The sequence below is a fragment of the Chanodichthys erythropterus genome, chromosome 20, assembly GCF_024489055.1.
Source record: "Chanodichthys erythropterus isolate Z2021 chromosome 20, ASM2448905v1, whole genome shotgun sequence".
In the NCBI taxonomy this organism is placed as follows: domain Eukaryota; kingdom Metazoa; phylum Chordata; class Actinopteri; order Cypriniformes; family Xenocyprididae; genus Chanodichthys; species Chanodichthys erythropterus.
The window spans coordinates 36,507,816-36,526,722 of record NC_090240.1 but is presented as its reverse complement, the minus strand read 5'-3'; the positions used below and the strand labels follow the sequence as shown (position 1 = coordinate 36,526,722).

At 40.3% G+C, this 18,907-nt stretch overlaps 1 protein-coding gene and 2 long non-coding RNA genes across 4 annotated transcripts in view; 1 reads left to right on the top strand and 2 right to left on the bottom strand.

Moving 5' to 3' along the window:
* LOC137009616 (uncharacterized) lies at positions 1-2,524 on the bottom strand. Its single transcript, XR_010892934.1, has 3 exons — positions 2,473-2,524; positions 1,065-1,098; positions 1-73 (listed from the first exon to the last, which is right to left on the bottom strand). It is a non-coding gene; the product is annotated as an uncharacterized lncRNA (long non-coding RNA).
* The window catches only part of LOC137009614 (E3 ubiquitin-protein ligase TRIM39-like), a 31,281-nt gene continuing 12,396 nt past the window's right edge, over positions 23-18,907 (top strand). Inside the window, exons 1-8 of one of the 2 annotated variants that reach the window (XM_067371957.1) lie at positions 24-82; positions 1,250-1,291; positions 2,549-3,250; positions 6,350-6,900; positions 7,233-7,313; positions 7,627-7,749; positions 11,841-12,422; positions 12,499-12,616. In XM_067371957.1, coding sequence (XP_067228058.1) covers positions 67-82; positions 1,250-1,291; positions 2,549-3,250; positions 6,350-6,900; positions 7,233-7,313; positions 7,627-7,749; positions 11,841-12,422; positions 12,499-12,616 — 2,215 coding nt within the window. In that variant the 5' untranslated portion in view covers positions 24-66. Of the gene's footprint in view, positions 83-1,249; positions 1,292-2,548; positions 3,251-6,349; positions 6,901-7,232; positions 7,314-7,626; positions 7,750-11,840; positions 12,423-12,498; positions 12,617-18,907 lie in introns of both variants that reach the window. The other variant, XM_067371959.1, reaches the window with a different exon arrangement.
* Positions 12,653-15,932, bottom strand: LOC137009615 (uncharacterized). The gene is made up of 3 exons (XR_010892933.1): positions 15,885-15,932; positions 15,144-15,216; positions 12,653-14,760 (listed from the first exon to the last, which is right to left on the bottom strand). It is a non-coding gene; the product is annotated as an uncharacterized lncRNA (long non-coding RNA).

The following is an 18,907-nucleotide window of genomic DNA, read 5'->3' as shown; positions in this document are numbered from 1 at the left end:
GTTCTCCTCTCACCTTCCGTCTCCCGAACAGACTTTCGCTTTCAGTTTCTGTCACGAGCATGTGGAATGGCGTCTAGTTCAGGTAAGAATCAAATCAGACCAAATAAATATGTTTAACAAGGTAAAATACTGTATATACCTAATGGCAAGTATTATTTTATTATATTTATTAAATAATAGCCTACAGTAAATATCTAATAAATGCTTGAAAATATATCGGTAGGACTACAAGTAAACGCGCTTTTCTTTCACTGTAATCCAGTGCGCGGTTTGATCGAGTACGTTTTCTTTTTAGGAAGGCAGAATAGTAAGAAAAAGAGTCATATAAATGTGATCCTATCATAATAATAATAATAAGGCAAAGTTTGTCACCATATGAAATCATAAAGCAGCAGTTTTCAGTAACATCTCATTATATTAACCACTTCCTCAAATGGTGTACTATTTTATTTTATTCACTTTTGGCATTTCTCAACACTCATATAGGGTTACTGCATTATTTTGCTTATATTGTAAAAAAAAAAAAGAAGAAGAAGAAGCAGATTCATTTTTAAAAGTTTTGAGTATGTTTGTCAGAATAAAACATTATGAAGATTTACCCATGCACTGCAAAAAAGCATTTTGAATAGAAATAAGTGAGAAATAAATAAAAAAGACCATATTTAACGATCAATATGAAACTAATCTTCAACACACATTGCCTTCAGAAGATAGATATGGTCATATACTGCAGCCATTCCAGACAAGAGCCTAAATAAATCTGATGCAATGAGAGGGAAAATAAAAATATACTGATAGAATTTTTTACTTCTCAATATTGTACTTAATTTAACTTTATTTTATCTGCAGGAAACAGAAGTCAGCAAAGACAATATGTATTGTGAAAAGCGCTATACAAATAAATGTGAATTGAATTGAATAGAAATCTGTAAAGACAGTGCAAAGATCATCCCCACAAGGAAGCCACTAACATGACTGGTGGTAAAAACAAAACAAACAAACAAATAAAAAAAGATTGTGCAGATGTAAATAGTATTGAAAAAATGAAAAAAAATGTTATTTACTTATCCTCATGCAGGCAATAAACGTTTGTGCATTCTGAAAGAAAGAATATAATACTGAGGTGGAATAATAAATGTTGGTAAATTGTTCTTTTGTGTGAATTAATTCTTTAATAAATAAAGATGATAACACAATCTGGTAAAAAAGAATTTGCCAAATTTTAAATTCAATGTTATTTTATTTGCAGTTCAAAGAGGATGTGGAAGTCTATCTCTTGAGCGACCTAATAGTAAGTCAACAAATATGATAATTCATAATATTCAGTACTGCAAATATCAAAATCCTTGAGAAACTGTGTGTCTAAAGGGAGGTTTATATATACACTACTGGTTAAAAGTTGTTGAACTAAGATTTTTTTATGTTTTTAAAAGAAGTCTCTTCTGCTCACCAAGGCTTCATTTATTTGATCAATTATACAGTAAAATCAGTAATATTGTGAAATATTTTAACAATTTAAATTAATAACTGTTTTCTATTTGAATATATTTTAAAATGTAATTTATTCCTGTGATCAAAGTTTTCAGCATCATTACTCCAGTCTTCAGTGTCACATGATCCTTCAGAAATCCTTCAGATTGTGTTAAAGGGTTAGTTCACCCAAAAATGAAAAATTCTGTCATTTATTACTCACCCTCACGTCGTTCCACACTCATAAGACCTTCGTTCATCTTCAGAACACAAATTAAGACATTTTTGTTGAAATCTGATAACTCAGTGAGGCCTGCATAGCCAGCAATGACATTTCCTCTCTCAAGCTCCATTAATGTACTAAAAACATATTTAAATCAGTACATGTGAGTAGAGTGGTTCAATATTAATATTATAAAGCGACAAGAATATATATATATATATATATATATAATTTTTTTTTTAAATTAACGATTTCAAAACACTGCTTCAGGAAGCTTCAGAGCATAATGAATCAGCGTGTCGAATCAGCTGTTCGGAGCGCCAAAGTCACGTGATTTCAGCAGTTTGTCGGTTTGACACAAGATCCGAATCATGATTCGACACATTGATTCATAACGCTCCGAAGCTTCCTGAAGCAGTGTTTTGAAATCGGCCATCACTATATAAGTAGTTATTTTGTTTTTTGGCGCACCAAAAATATTCTCGTGGCTTTATAATATTAATATTGAACCACTGTACACACATGAACTGATTTAAATATGTTTTTAGTACATTAATGGATCTTGAAAGAGGAAATGCCATTGCTCCCTATGCAGGCCTCACTTAGCCATCAGATTTCAACAAAAATATCTTAATTTGTGTTCTGAAGATGAACGAAGGTCTTACGGGTGTGAAACGACATGAGGGTGAGAAATAAATTACATTATTTTCATTTTTGGGTGAACTAACCCTTTAAGATCTCCACTCATCTCAATGGCAGTTGTTGATCTGGTCCAGTACCTTCAATCTGAAATCTGACATCTCTGTTCGTGGATCACGGGTCGAGTGTTACTGTTATTTGTGTTCTGTGTTCCAGTGAGTGATTTGAGGATTGTTCTGCTGGGGAAGAATATAACAGAAAACAACAGAGTGGGAAACTTCATCTTAGGAAGAGCAGCGTTTGAGAGTGAAGCACCTGCTGATGTAGAGCTGAACATTGAGAAACACAGAGGAAAACTGAAGGACAGAGACGTCACAGTCATCAACACTCCTCACCTGCTGAGGCCAAACCTGTCAATCACTCAGATCACACAGCGAGTGAAAGAGTGTGTGAATCTGTCTGCTCCTGGACCTCATGTGATCATACTTGTGCTGCAGCAGAACGACTTCAGTGACAATGACAGACATAGAGTGAAACATGTGCTGAATGAATTCAGTAAGGAGGCTCTTAAACACACTTTAGTGTTGACTGATGAGAGAGAGATAAACAGTAACTGTATTCATCAATTAATAAAGGAGTGTGGAGGTGAACATCTTCAGTTTGATGAAAGAAAATCAGGTTTACACTCTGAGATACTTGAAAGAGTGGAGAAGATACTCAAAGAAAACCAGGTCCAATTTCTTATCTCTGACTTGTGTGAGGAAGAAGGAGAAGAAACACCAGAAGATGGAGAGAAGAGGAGATCTGGAGGTTCAGTCACAGCAGAAGAAGAGGGAGATTTTGATCATGAAGATGATGGAAAAATCAAACAGAGAAACAAAGAGAAAAAGGAAGTCGCTGTCCAGAGGGAAACATTGTGTAAGTTTTGTTGGCAAGAAAGTTAGTTTAACCCACACATACACCACTCTTTTTAAGAGAAAGACTAATTTAAGATAATAAAAAAACAAATGTTTATAATGATAAATGATATTAAACAGTATTATCATTTTATGTCTACTGCAAACTCAGTAAACTTACAGATTAAAAACATTGTTTTTTATGTGACTGACTATCAATTTGTGGAGATTTGGTAAAAAATAAACTGATAATAAACATTATAACTGTAACAATGTTAAAGGAAGAAAGAAGTGGGAACCAGCGAACGATCAAAGTAAAGTTTAATCATAAAATAAACTACAACTTGAAAGTAATAAACATTAGGACTTGGAGAAAAATATTGATTCACCTATCGCTTTTTTTTTTTTTTTTTTTTTTAAGATTTTAAAGATTTTTTTTTATTCCAGAATCAATATTAATTCAATTAAATTTCTTTATTTTAGTCACTGCTTATAGACGAGGTGGACAGAAGTTACCCACTTTTCTTCAAAATGTGTCGTTATCTATGCGTGTCAAGTTTAAGTGGATGAGAGAAAGCGATGTGAAACTACCCAGCGCTGAGGCAGCGTTTGTGAATGGTTCATGTTCTCTCTGTGGGAACAGGACCGTTGCGATGTTGAGATCGAGACTCGACTAGAAACAGTGTAGAGCCTCCTCTGTCACACCCCAATCTAGTTCCTCTTCTCATGAGAGGACTACTTTGGCTGGTGGCCAGGGTGATCTGAGGGTCACGGTGTGGGCTTCCCCGACGAGTCAGCCTCCTTGGGCCACACCCCCCTCACTTCCGGTTGAAATTCCTGAGCCTCCTACTCAGGGACCCAGTGTTTCATTCAGGGCTCCGGAGGACGACCAAATGTCGATTCCCGCATCACAGAGCGGCCTTGAGTCCTCGGGAGATGAGGATTCACCTGCGTTGCCTTCCTCTGGGATGACAGCGTTGCACGAGTCTGATGGACAGGACCCCGACTTCAGTGGCATGTCAATTGCCTCAAGTTGCTAGCAGTTCGGCTTGCTCTGCACCACTTCAGGGTCTTGCTGAGAGACAAGCACATCCTGGTCCGTATGGACAACACTGCGACCGTAGTGTACATCATCTGTCAAGGAGGTCTACACTGCCGTCGCATGTCTCAACTCGCCCGCATCTAGGTCACTTCATGCCATTCATAACCCGGGCAGACTCAATTTTGCGGCCAACAAGCTTTCTCGGCAACAGTCTCACCCTGGGGAGTAGAGACATCCCTCCATCCCTAGTCGGATCAGCTGATTTGGGAACACTTCGGGGACGCTCAGATAGACCTGTTTGCCTCCCCAGTCAATTCTCATTGCCAGTTGTTTTACTCCCTGACCGAGGTAGGAGGGTGAAGATCAGGGAGGACGAGGAGCAGGTCCTTTTGGTTGTGCCGTATTGGCCTGGCCGGACCTGGTTCTCCAAACTATCCCTATGAGGAAGGGCCTTCTCTCTCAGAGACTGGGCACCCTCTGGCACCCACATCCTGATCTTTGGAACCTGCATGAGTGGACAGGTCACGAAAAGGTTAGGTACCTTGCCACCTCAGGTGATTGCAACCATCACTTAGGCTAGAGCCTTGTCTACTAGATAGGCCTATACCCTGAAGTGGGACCTCTTCGTCTCTTTATGTTCTGCTCATCAAGAAGACCCCTGCTCCTGCCCGGTCGGGTCAGTGCTCTCCTTTCTTCAAGAAGGGTTGGAACGAAGGCTGTCACCTTACACCCTTAAGGTCTATGTGGCTGCTATTGCGGCTAGGAGGCTTAATCCACCTTAATCCTCTTGGGACCTCGCAGTGGTTTTATCTGCATTGCAGAGGGCTCCCTTCAAACCCTTGCTTTCAGTAGAGCTCAAGTTGTCTACTCGGAGTGTGGCTTCCTCCTGGGCACTGATGCATGGCGCCTCGCTGACAGACATCTGTAGAGCTGCGGGCTGGACGACACCTAACACATTCACGCGATTCTATAATCTTTGTGTAGAGCCTGTGTCCTCTCGGGTACTCGCCTCTTCGGGCCAGTAGTAGGACCTGCTCGGTGTCATTGCTTGCTGCGCCATTCCACTCTATTGATCACTGGATGCATGCGCTTTTTTGCTCAGGTGAGTTCCACAGCTAGAACCCTGGGTTCCTCCAGCACTGTTGATGTCTACACTTGCATGTCCCTTCGGTCAGCCCCTGTGTTGGACTAGGTGCCGCCGTGTGTTGATTCTCCTCCCTGGGTAATCCTACGTGTTTCAAAGTAAGTCTTCTTCGGGTGCATGTGTCTTCCCTTGGCAAGCCACTCGCCATCTCTGATGTGTAATCCCACCCTGCGGGCTGGATACCTCAGAGTTCTCCCTATCACCGTTATGCTGGTTGATTCCTTGTAAGACCTCCTTGAGCAGGCAGTTTGTTAGCATATTCCTGTTGGGGTATGCTTCCCAGTGTATTCTGTATTTAGTGTAGTCCTTCGCTCGTGCTGAGTCTCACATCAGGGTGCTATCACTTTTACAGGTCACTGGAAGACAGCTATTGTGGTGTTTTGTAAGGGACCCCATTCGTCAGTCTGTTCTGATGTAACATTGAACGTGACCGACTGAAAGGGAACGTCTAGGTTACGCATGTAACCCTCGTTCCCTGAAGGAGGAAACAGAGAAATTACATCCCTTTGCCACAATTGCTGTTCCACTGAAATACCGGGTCATTGGCTCGGCTCCTCAGCAAAGACTTGAATGCGAGTTGCTCGCGCTGCTCCTTATATACCCACACTGTGATGGTGGAGTTCGCGATGCAAATATTGCAGACCAAGGTACCCAGCGTACCATTGGCTTGTTTTGTTAACACTCGAAGGTGATTGGGCTCTCGGGGCGAGACCCCCCATTCATCAGTCTGTTCTGACGTAACGTCTCCGTTCCCTCCTTCAGGGAACGAGGATTACATACGTAACCTAGACGTTATCACCTTTTCAAAACGGCACTTCAAATAATGCAACATCCATTTTAGAACATAAACTAAATTACTCAGTGTACATACCTTTTCATGAAAGTTGCTCTCTTCAGCAATGTAGATGTTAAATTGTCGTTACTTTTCTTTTCAGTCATGGCATCCTCCAGTGTTCCAGCACTAAATGAGGAGCTCCAGTGCTCCATCTGTCTGGAAGTGTTCACTGATCCAGTCACCACTCCATGTGGACACAACTTCTGCAGAACCTGCCTGAGCACGTGCTGGACAAACAGAAAGATCGGCTTCTGTCCACTCTGTAAAAAAGAATTCAGCAAAAGACTTGATTTCAAGATTAATTCAACACTCGGAAAGCTTGTGCAACACTTTAATAAGCTTAATCAAGAATCTAAAGTGTTCTGTGACTTCTGTGATGAAAGAAAGCAGAAAGCTGTGAAGTCCTGCCTGACGTGTCAAAGCTCTTACTGTGTCTCTCATCTGGAGCCTCATCTCAGAGTCCCACGTCTAAAGAAACACACACTGATCAACGCTGTGGAAAATCTGGAGGATTATATATGCCAGAAACACGAGAGACCTCTGGAGATGTTCTGCAGAGATGATCAGATGTGTGTTTGTCTGTCCTGCACTGAAGGAGAACACAGGACTCACAACACTGTTCCTATAGAGGAGGAGAGTCGAGAGAAGAAGGTAAAGAGTTACAGACAAAACACTTTAAACTCACTGTGAAATGCAGTTTTCATGTGTGTTGATGTTGGTGCAGGTCATATTGGCTTGTCACTTTTTTTTCTTTTTCTTTTTTTTTAATTAATCACCTAAAAGTTAATTTTGTCAACTTTTGTGAATTTGAAAATGTTACCTTCAGAGCTGACAGACATGGACTAAAACATTTTTAATTCTGATTTACATTCATTATTCTAATAATATTTTTTTTTTTTTTTTTTTTTTTTTTGGTCAGAAGATCGAACAATAAATTCAGTGATGTGTGTGTTTTTCTCTGTATGTTTCATCATCTGGTTCAGACACAGACAGACGAGCAGCAGATGATCCAGAAGAGAATGAAGAAGATTCAAGAGATCAAACACTCAGTAAAGCTGAGAAAAGTGAGTGAAAAAATGATTAAAATCATTTAGCTTCTTGTACTTTGGGCCACAGCTTTGGACAAGCTTTGTGACTGAAAGATTTTATGTTGGTCTCAGCATTGAAGGAAAGTGGACAGAGGGTCTTTTGTCCTCTGTTGAAGCTGTATATGTTATAACATATGATTTTCTTTATGTACCGGAACCATTTCCATATAAGGAACAAGGCTCTGCTAGGATTGGATGGGAGACAGGGAATGGTCCCTGCTTTCGTATTGCAATCATAGGAGAAGGCTTTGAGAAGTGTTACTTGAACTGAATCTTTCTCTTTTTACAGACTCTCGCCTCCAATGATGGTTTCCTTACTTCATCTCGAACCGTCCACATTTCAAACGGGATGATTATTGGTCTGGGTGTCCTGTTGATAGCAGTGTTGATCATCTTACCTACACAATACACTGTGAGTGTGAGTGTGAGTGTGAGTGTGTGTGTGTGTGTGTGAGTGAGTGTGTGTGCGAGTGCATTGGTTTAGGAGTGTGGGGTGGTAAGGTGTTTGTGATGCAATGGTCTCAGCAGTTCAGGTGTAATGACTGCTCCAAGACATGAATGGCAGAGGATCCAAATGCAGTGTATTTATTGAAGGGTAATCCACAATCATAAACCATAGACAGGCAAAGAGTTCAAAACACAGAGTGGGCAGTCCAAACAAAGAAATGTTGTTTCTTATGCTCAAATAGCATTAAAAAAAGCTTATTTTTCAGGCTAGACGAGCCAATGCTCATGTGCAGTCATGCATGAGTCTCAGATTTCTATGGGAACCAGAGCCTATAACTGCAGTGACGCAATGAATTTATCAATCAGCAATTGGCTCTTTTACTTAGAAGGCTGGACCTATTCCACCATATTGCGCGTTGCTGTTTCTTCCATTCATAACTACATTTACATTTACATTTAGTCATTTAGCAGACGCTTTTATCCAAAGCGACTTACAAATGAGAACAGTAGAATCAATCAAATCAACATGAGAACAACAGTATGTAAGTGCTGTGTGAAGTCACAGTTATGACAGTAAAGTGCTCGTAGCAAGGATTTTTTTTTTTTTTTTTTTTTTTTTTTTTTTTTAAATTGATACACAAATAGATGGAATGAAAATAGAAATCAAGGTAAGTGCAACTATTACTGGGTCAAGTGCTGACGAAAAAGATACGTCTTTAGCATTTTTTTTGAAAGTGGCTAAAGATTCAGCTGCTCGGATAGAGCGTGGCAGGTCATTCCACCAGCCAAGAACAGACCCGGAGAAGGTTCGTGAGAGTGATTTTGTGCCCCTTTGTGATGGCACCACAAGCCGCCGTTCACTTGCAGAACGCAAGTTTCTGGAGGACGCATAAGTCTGAAGTAGCGAGTTAAGGTATAGCGGTGCAGAGCCAGCGGTCGTTCTGTAGGCAAACATCAGAGCCTTGAATTGGATGCGAGCAGCTACTGGCAGCCAATGCAGACTGATGAAGAGAGGAGTGACGTGCGCTCTCTTCGGCTCGTTGAAGACCAGTCTTGCTGCAGCATTCTGGATCAATTGAAGAGGCTTGACAGTGCATGCTGGAAGTCCAGCCAAAAGAGCATTACAATAGTTCAGTCTGGATAGAACAAGAGCTTGGACAAGAATTTGTGTGGAATGCTCCGATAGGAAGGGTCTAATCTTCCTGATGTTGTACAAGGCAAATCTGCAGGACCAGGCCGTTGTAGCAACATGATCTGTGAAGCTTAAACAGTCATCTATCACCACTCCAAGGTTCCTGGCTGTCCTGGAAGGAGTAATGGTTGACGACCCAAGTTGAATTGAAAGGTTATGACGAAGTGTTGGGTTGGCACCGACCACCAGCAGTTCCGTTTTTGCAAGGTTGAGTTGAAGGTGGTGGTCCTTCATCCAGGCAGAAATGGCTGTCAGGCAGCCTGCAATACGACCAGCAACCGTCGGATCATCTGGTTGGAATGAGAGGTAGAGTTGTGTGTCATCAGCATAACAGTGATAGGAGAAACCATGATCCTGAATGACAGATCCTAGTGATGACATGTAGATGGAGAAGAGAAGTGGTCCAAGCACTGAGCCCTGAGGTACCCCAGTAGCAAGATGATGTGACTTGGACACCTCACCTCTCCAAGGTACCCTGAAGGACCTACCTGAGAGGTAAGACTTGAACCACTGGAGTGCAGTTCCCGAGATGCCCTTCGACATGAGTGTTGACAGGAGGATCTGGTGGTTAACGGTGTCAAAAGCAGCAGACAGATCCAGCAAGATGAGTACTGATGATTTTGAAGTCGCTCGTGCGAGTCTCAGGGCTTCAGTGACTGAGAGCAAGGCAGTCTCAGTTGAGTGGCCACTCTTGAAACCAGACTGGTGGTCATCAAGGAGGTTGTTCTGTGTGAGATAAGTAGACAGTTGGCTGAATACAACTCTCTCCAGTGTCTTCGCAATGAAAGGAAGAAGGGATACTGGTCTGTAGTTTTGTGAGTGCTGGATTCAGAGTGGGTTTTTTAAGCAGTGGGGCAATTCTAGCCTGCTTAAAAGCTGTGGGAAATGTTCCAGTGTGAAGGGAAGAATTGATTATGTGAGTGAGTGCAGGTAGAATTGAGGAGGAGATGTCCTGAAGAAGAGGAGTGGGGATAGGGTCTAGGGGACAGGTAGTAGGGTGATTGGAGAGGATGAGTTTTGAAACATCTGCCTCGGAGAGCATGGAGAAGGAGGAGAGGGTTTGTGCGTTTTCCGTTAAGATGTTATTGTCAGTGTGTGGTGTGGAGAATTGGCCGCTGATGGTTGTTATTTTATGTGTGAAGAATGTGGCAAAGTCATCAGCTGTAAGAGCTGATGAGGGAGGGAGGGGAGGAGGGCAAAGAAGAGAAGAAAAGGTTTTGAAAAGTGTGCGGGAATCAGTCGAATTGTTAATTTTAGTGTGATAGTATGTGGTTTTAGCATTAGAGACATCAGTAGAGAAAGAAAAAAGGAGTGACTGATATAAGCTAAGGTCAGTAGGATCTTTAGATTTGCGCCACTTCCTCTCTGCAGCCCTGAGTCTCGACCGATGCTCACGGAGGGCATCAGAGAGCCAGGGGGCAGAGGGGGTGGCGCGGGCTGGTCTGGTTAAAAGGGGGCAGAAGTCATCTAAGCAAGATGTTAGAGTGGTGCAAAGAGTGTCAGTAGCATTGTTAGTGTCCAGTGATGAGAACTGGTTAGGGGGAGGAAGTGTGGATGAGACCAAAGAGGACAGTTGAGATGGTGAGAGAGAGCGTAGGTTTCGCCGAAAAGTAACGTGATGGAGTGTGTGTTGAGTTAGGGGTCAGGTTGAGATTAAAAGTGATGAGAAAGTGGTCTGAGGTGTGTAGTGGAGTAACCAGTGCATTGACGGTGGAGCCACAGCGTGTGTAGATGAGGTCCAATTGGTTACCTGATTTGTGGGTAGCTGAAGTGGCCACTCGCTTGAGATCAAATGAGGCAAGTAGAGTGTGGAAGTCAGCAGCCTGAGGTTTGTCTAGATGGATGTTGAAATCTCCAAGTACTAGCAGAGGAGTTCCATCCTCAGGGAAGGATGAGAGTAACACATCCAACTCCTCCAAGAAGTTCCCTAGCTGACCTGGGGGATGATAAACAACTACAACATGGATTTTAGTAGGGTAGGTGATGGTAATTGCATGCGATTCAAATGAGCCATTGTCACAGAGAGATGGTAAAGGATTGAACTTCCATTCACTGGACATAAGCAAACCAGTACCACCACCCCTCCCAATCTGGCGTGAGGTGTGAGAGAAAGTGAAATTAGAGGAGAGGGCTGCTGGTGTAGCAGTGTCCTCTGTTTTGATCCATGTCTCAGACAGAGCCATGAGATGGAGATCTGAATAAGTAGCAATAGCATTAATGAAGTCTGCTTTGTTTACAGCAGACTGACAATTCCAGAGCCCAATAGAAATAGAAAATAATGTACTAGGTGACATGGGTAAACTACGCAAGTTATTATGGTTACACTGCCTCCAACGTGTAGCACGCGATTTACGAGTGTTAGTAATAGTGGGAATTTGAAAGCACATATCGAAGACAGGGCAAAAGACAGACAGACAAGAACACACTGTATAAAGAGGAAAGGAAAAAAAAAAAAAGTGTAATACTCAAGTGCCTTGCCGGTGTCGTTGCTCGGTGGAGTCGCACAGGTAGAGTCGATCGTCTTTACACTCTTCGGTCTTCACACAAGGAGGGCTTCACAAGAGGGCTGCCGCGGTAGACTTACACAGTTATACCAACTGTTACAATGCTAATTAGTTCAGCAGGCCACGCCTTGCTGACTCAGAGTGAAACGAGAACAAACGCGATTTGCAACGTGACCACACTGTAAACACACTTCCTAGCAACTACACAGAACTAAAAATCAAACTAGAAACAACACAAAACACTTACAGTACGCAGATCTCCTTGTAGCTTGAATGATTCTCTCTCTAACTAATAGTAGTGAACTGTTTTTCTGTATCTATAGTCTTTGACTCTTCACTGATCTGATCTAATCCATTTAGAGATATCAGTCTGAGCAGCTTAAGATGAAGAAACAGGCTGAAGATCTCAATAAAGAGCTGAAGATGATGGAGGAACAGCAGAAAGCAGCAGAGAAACAGGCTGAAGATCTCATTAAAGAGCTGAAGATGATGGAGGAACAGCAGAAAGCAGCAGAGAAACAGGCTGAAGATCTCATTAAAGAGCTGAAGATGATGGAGGAACAGCAGAAAGCAGCAGAGAAACAGGCTGAAGATCTCAATAAAGAGCTGAAGATGATGGAGGAACAGCAGAAAGCAGCAGAGAAACAGGCTGAAGATCTCAATAAAGAGCTGAAGATGGAGGAACAGCAGAAAGCAGCAGAGAAACAGGCTGAAGATCTCAATAAAGAGCTGAAGATGATGGAGGAACAGCAGAAAGCAGCAGAGAAACAGGCTGAAGATCTCAATAAAGAGCTGAAGATGATGGAGGAACAGCAGAAAGCAGCAGAGAAACAGGCTGAAGATCTCAATAAAGAGCTGCAGCAGGAAATCACTGAGCTGAAAAGTAGAAACACTGAGCTGGAGCAGATCTCACACACTGACGATCATCTCCATGTCATACAGGTCTGTGAACATCTGTCTCATCAGCGATAATGTGGAATATAATTAATATTTAATAGTCTTTTCTCTCCTGCTGTAGATGTACTCATCCCTGAACATTATTTTACACAACAAGAACTCTGATGTGGACGAGAAATCTCTGAAAAGAGCTCTGAATCTACTGAATAAACAACTAAATGAAAAACTCATTCAAACTGGTATGTGAATATCAAATACAGTGTTTTTGTCATTCACTAAAAAAATACTAAGAAAAAAAGTGTTAAATTAATTTTAAGGTTCTGTGATGTTGCTTATTACCACATTATAAAATCACTAAAAGTTTTGTTCAACTCTTGTCATAATCATTTAAAGCTGCAGTCCTTAACTTTTTTTTGTGTGTTCAAAATTTACAAATTTATATAATAAACGAGTACATCATGAATACATTTTCCAAACCAATGTTCCTCCACAAGACGCATGCAGTTCTGTTTATCAACCGCTAGAGCGCCAAAAGTTATGGACTGCAGCTTTAAAGAAGTATAATGTGAACTTTAGTGCGATGTAAGGCACATGACGTAACTATCCCTGTACAAACTCAAATTTTATTCACCAGAGTGGAAATTTGTCTTTGGCTCTCCAACACCTAAACATCTACTGAGAAACTAACAGGCAATAATAAAACAATACACAGATCAGTTCATATTACATAGAAAAGTACAGTTAATGTCATTTTTGAATTTTAATGGCATTTGGGATGAAGGACTTCTTGAACACATTTTTATTATTATTATTAACAACAACTATTAATATTATTTGCCCGAGGGACTCTAGCGCCTCCTAGATTTCAGGAGCTCAAACTGGCTGAAGAGAAGATGGGAGCGATTTTCTAGAAAACTCCTTGCCTCCTTCCATGCCCTTTCTGTGAAAAGTCATGTTAAGGACTTCTGGGGTTTACCAACTATTTTACTTGCCATTGACACAATTCTATAAAGATTTTTCTCAAATCTACAATTGATGTGACCATACCAGCTAGGCAAGGAGATGAAAGGTCAGAAGACTCTTAACAGATTTATATGTAGCTCCAAACGCAGGTTCAGGAGGAGCCTAAACATTCAGTCCTGTCCATCATCATTATATAAGCATATATAAAGCATAAAGCATAAATCAGCTCCATGGTTTAATGAGAATATTCGTTCCCTAAGACAGGTTTGTAGAAGATGGGAATGAAATAGAAAAAAGACAAAAGTTTAGTTTGAAATGTGAAGAGATTCTCTGTCTAAATTCCAGAGGGCTGTAAGAACTGCGAGATCGAGACACTTTGCAAAACTGATTGAGAAAAATCGATATAAGCCTAGTGTTCAATTCTCGATGAAAGATTCGATTATCATCCTAAATTAGAGGTGGCAGAAGAAATGACTGTTGATTTATGTGAGAGTTTTTTTTAACTTTTTCATGAATTGAATATCATATATGTAGTAACATTAGTCATTGTTCATATACGGTTGTACAGCAATCTATATCTGGTGTTACTTTCTCCAATTTTGAGCCGATCTCTCTTTCTATCCTTGAGGACATTGTGCATAAACTAAAGTTCACAAGTTCTCCTCAGGATATTGTTCCGACCCATTTGTTAAAGCAAGTTTTTGAATCAGTTGGCCCATTTTTAGAGTCTATAATTAACAAGAGTTTGCTTTCAGGAGTTGAGCCTGATTACTGTAAACATGGAGTATTTCAGCCCTTTTGAAGAAATCAAACTTGGATAAGAGTGTGTCATCTAATTTTAGGACTATTTTGAAACTTCCATTCTTGGCTAAAATTATGAAGAAGAGCGTCCTCATTCAACTTCAGTCATTTATTGATGCAAACAAGATTGGTGAAGTGTTTCAATCTGGCTTTAAAAACATCATAGTACGGAATCAGCTTTGCTGAGAGTTTTTAGCAATGTTTTTCTTGCGACCGACCATTGTAATTTTACAGTACTTTTACTCTTAGACAGCAGCGTTTGTACAATCAGATTCTTATATCATGTCTTGAAACATATGTGGGTATTTGTGGAAATGCCCTAAGATGGACAAAGTCTTACTTTCAAAATAGGAGTTTCTCGGTCTGCATGGGAGAGTTTGCATCAGCCTCAGCACCCCTAACATGTGGTATCCCGCAAGGTTCGATCTCGGCACCCTTTTTCTTTTCTCTTTATATGCTGCTATTAGGAGTGATTTTGTGTAAATACGGTGTGTCATTTCATTCTGACGCTGATGATGCTCAATTTTATGTCCTTTATCCCAAATTCTTCCAGTGTCCTGGGGCACTTGTTGGCCTGATAGATGAGATGAAGTCATGGATGACTGCAAACTTTTTGAGTCTGAATGAATTGAAAACAGAGGTGATTATATTTAGGCTCTCCGAAATGAGTGATACAGCTGGAATTAATCTAGGTACATTGAGCCCTTTTAGGAAACATCAAGTAAAAAATTAAGGCATGATCTGTGACAGTGCTTTAAAATGTAACTCTCAAATAAGCAAAGTTGTTAAAGCTAGTTTTTATAAACTTAGAATGATTGCTAAGATTAAGCCTTTCTTAACACATACAGACTTGGAGAAGATCATTAATGTTTTTATTTTTTCCTGACTAGATTTTTGCAACTCATTTTATAATGGTTCCCAAAGAAACTTTTGGACCAAGGCTACTCGGAAATATGACCATTGTTCGGATTTTCAGTTATTTAGCCCTCCGAAAAGACTCACCAGGAAGCACACAATGTCATGACTCGTGTTCGTCTTCAATTTTATTTAAATCAAATGACCACAGGTCATAAACCTGAAATGCAACAAACAATAACAAATATTATTTAAATAATGACAAAATATTATTTAAATAATGGCAAAATATTATTTAAATAATGGCAAAATATTAAACAATGGCAAATATTATTTAAATAATGACAAAATATTATTTAAACAATGGCAAATATTATTTAAATACATCATATAAGTTAATCAAATAACATAATATAACAATAATGTAAATAATGAAATCAAAAGCCTGCAACACCATCAAATGTGACGAATCTAGCTTAAAAACTACATTGACTACATTACCCAGAATGCCTAGCGCCAGAGGAGCATGCGCACAGTGACTCTACCGTCACTGGTAGCTATGGACGCTGTCTCCGTATACAAAACCCATGCTACCACAATCCTCGTTCAAATGATTCGTACACGCATAAATGCACTCTACCATAGACCACCGATTAAAACCACCGCTATCACTACCGCCACAAGAAACCAATAAAGTGCTCTGAATAATCAGCACAAAGCTAATGGCTAATAATGATGCCTAATGCTTTACAACATCCAGGACGCTAAACTACCGCTACAAGTTACTCTTATCCAATTAATACAGACATAATAAAGTAAACGTTTAGTGCATTCATATATAATTGCCTTAATGTTACTAGATTGTGTGAAAAGTTAGCGGTTACATACCAACGGGCTGTGTGCTCCTGCTGAATGTCTGTGATGAAGTGATTCTTCTTGTGTAGGATTCCGGCAGTGTAGACGCTGCTAAGCGTATTACTGCCCTCCACAGGTCAAAATTTAAACTAAATTCTTACATACAGTCCTGTGTTATGCAAGAACTGAAGAATTTCCTCGGTGACCAGTTCATGCTTGTTACTGTGTCCAAACAAAGATAAAACAGAAAAAGCCTCAACTCCAAGTTCTGCTAATTTAATAAAAAATATATTCCTTTGTGCCCTATATTTTCTACATTCCAGGAAAACATGCCTTACTGTTTCCAGACTCCCACATTCACATAAGCCAGAAACATGTTTTCCTACAATGTATAAAGAGTCATTTAACCCACAGTGCCCCAACCTCAATCTACACAGTTTCACTGAATTCCTGCGGGACTTCAAACCACAGGAACATATTTTCTTAACTTCAGGTTGTATAGAAAAGTAGTGTCTACCCCTAATTTCCTTTTCCCACCCAATTTGCCATTCTTTTATTAAGTCTTCTTTAATTTTTCCTCTCATTTCCACTCTCCCCAATAATACATGAACATCTACTTCTCTTCCTAAGCTCTCCTTTGCGATGATATCCACCTGCTCATTCCCTCTCACCCCACCATGCCCAGGAACCCAGATGAAACTGATATTGCAAGCAAACCTAATTCTAAAAATCACATTCAAGATATCATTTACAATATCAGGACGAGCTTTAGATCTTCCCGCTTTTAAATTTTCAAGGGCAGTGGCAGAATCAGAGCAGATCATGACTTCTCTAGGTCTGACTTCCTCAATCCACCATAGAGCCCATAGAATGGCCATTAATTCAGTAGTGAGAACAGAGCTTCCGTTAGAAATGCGCCGTCCAATCTTCAACCCTAGCTGCTCCACATACACCCCAAATCCTGCTCTCCCACTAACTGGATCTCTAGATCCATCTGTAAAAACAATCATAGTACTCTCACTGATTAAATTAAGATATTCCACTATTGTTGGTGTAACCTTCCACTTATCTTTTTCCTGAAGGAAAGCAAAATCAATATTCATTTCGGGCAGCATCCAATAGGGCATAGGTAACCATCTTGCATGCTCTACAATACCTCCCTGTTCCATGCTCATCTTCCTAGCCCACTGGTTTACTTTGACAAAAAATATATTGTATTTACTATCTCCTGTAAACTCTTGTAACAGACACCTTGCTGGGAAGGTATGATTACACCCACTAAGTTTTACCCAGTACTGTAACCCTAACTTAATGCGCCTTAACCATAAGGGCATTTCTCCCATTTCAATAAGCAGGGCAGGGACTGGGGAAGTTCTGAAAGCTCCACAACAAAGCCTCAAAGCCTTTGCCTGCAACACATCTAACTTATCCAAAACGGATTTAGAAGCAGACCCATACACAAAGCACCCATAATCCAGAACAGATCTGATCATGGCCTGAAAAATTAACACCATCGTCTCCCTATTTGCCCCCCATTCACACCCAGCCAGGCTTCTCATAACATTCAAAACCTTTTCACACTTCAACACAATTTTACCTACATGCACAGCCCAAGTCATGCGCTCTTCAAACCAAATACCTAAAAATTTAAAAACCTTCACCTTCTCCAATGGAGACCCATACATACACAGCCCCAATTTAGGTAACTTTCTTTTAAAACCAAATACCATATATTTAGTCTTAGAAGCAGAGATTTTAAAGCCCCATGTATCCCCCCATTCCTCTACTGTGACTAATGCTCTTTGAATCTTTTTTAAAACAAACTTTACATTTCGCCCTCTTTTCCAAATGGCCCTGTCATCTGCAAATAAAGATAACCCGAATCCTTTCTCTATATTACCAAATATATCATTAATCATTATGTTGAATAAAACTGGACTGATAACACTACCCTGTGGGGTTCCATTCTCTATTTCCACAGTTTTTGAACTATCACTACCAACCTTCACTTGAATTGTTCTTTTCATTAAAAAATCCTTAATCCAATTAAACATTCGTCCCCTAACTCCCAAGTCAAAAATTTTAATCATTAAACCCTCTTTCCACAAAGAATCATAAGCCTTCTCAATATCTAGGAATACACTCACTACTATTTCCTTATTTCTAAATGCCCTTTTAATATCCTGATCTAAAACTGCAATTGATTCCATTGTAGATCTTCCATTCCTAAAGCCATTCTGTACATCAACTAAGAGTCCTCTAGATTCTAAAAAATATACCAATCTATTAGTTACCATCCTCTCCATAATCTTACAGATCACTGCTGTGAGTGCTATAGGACGATATGAGCTAGGGTCAGATGCCTCTTTGCCTGGCTTCAATATAGGGACCACAACTGCATGTTTCCACTCCTTGGGCAAATTACCCTCTGCCCACACAGTGTTAAACAAAGCTAAAATTTCTTCAAGTACAATATCATCCAGATGTTTAAATAACTCATAAGACAGCCTATCTCTCCCCGGAGTAGTATTTGCCCCAGACATAATTGCATCCTTCAATTCTTTAATATTAAAAAACAAATTAATAGGATTTTCATTTTCTAAACTCCTCTCCAACTTCCACTGATTAACTGCCAACAACTCAGCCCTCTTCCTACATCTCTCAATCCCCATTCTCTCTGATCTATGCACTGCTTGAAAACTCTGAACACACATATCAGCTTTTTCCTTATTGGAAACTGCTACCACTTCACCCTTCTGTAATACTGGCATTGGTCTTCTTTTATTCACCCCTGACATTCTACGTACAGCTGACCACAAATGCCTTACTGGAGTCTCAGGACCTAACGTACCACAGAACTTCCTCCAACTATTTCTCTTTGCATCCTTGATAACTCTTCTTGCTACTGCTCTTAGACACTTGTACTCCATTACATTGACCAACATTGGATACTTTCTTACTCTTCTATATGCTTTATTCCTATTCCTTACAGCTTCATCACATTCTTTATTCCACCAAGGAACCATCATATGGGACCTAAGTTCCCGTTTCATAGG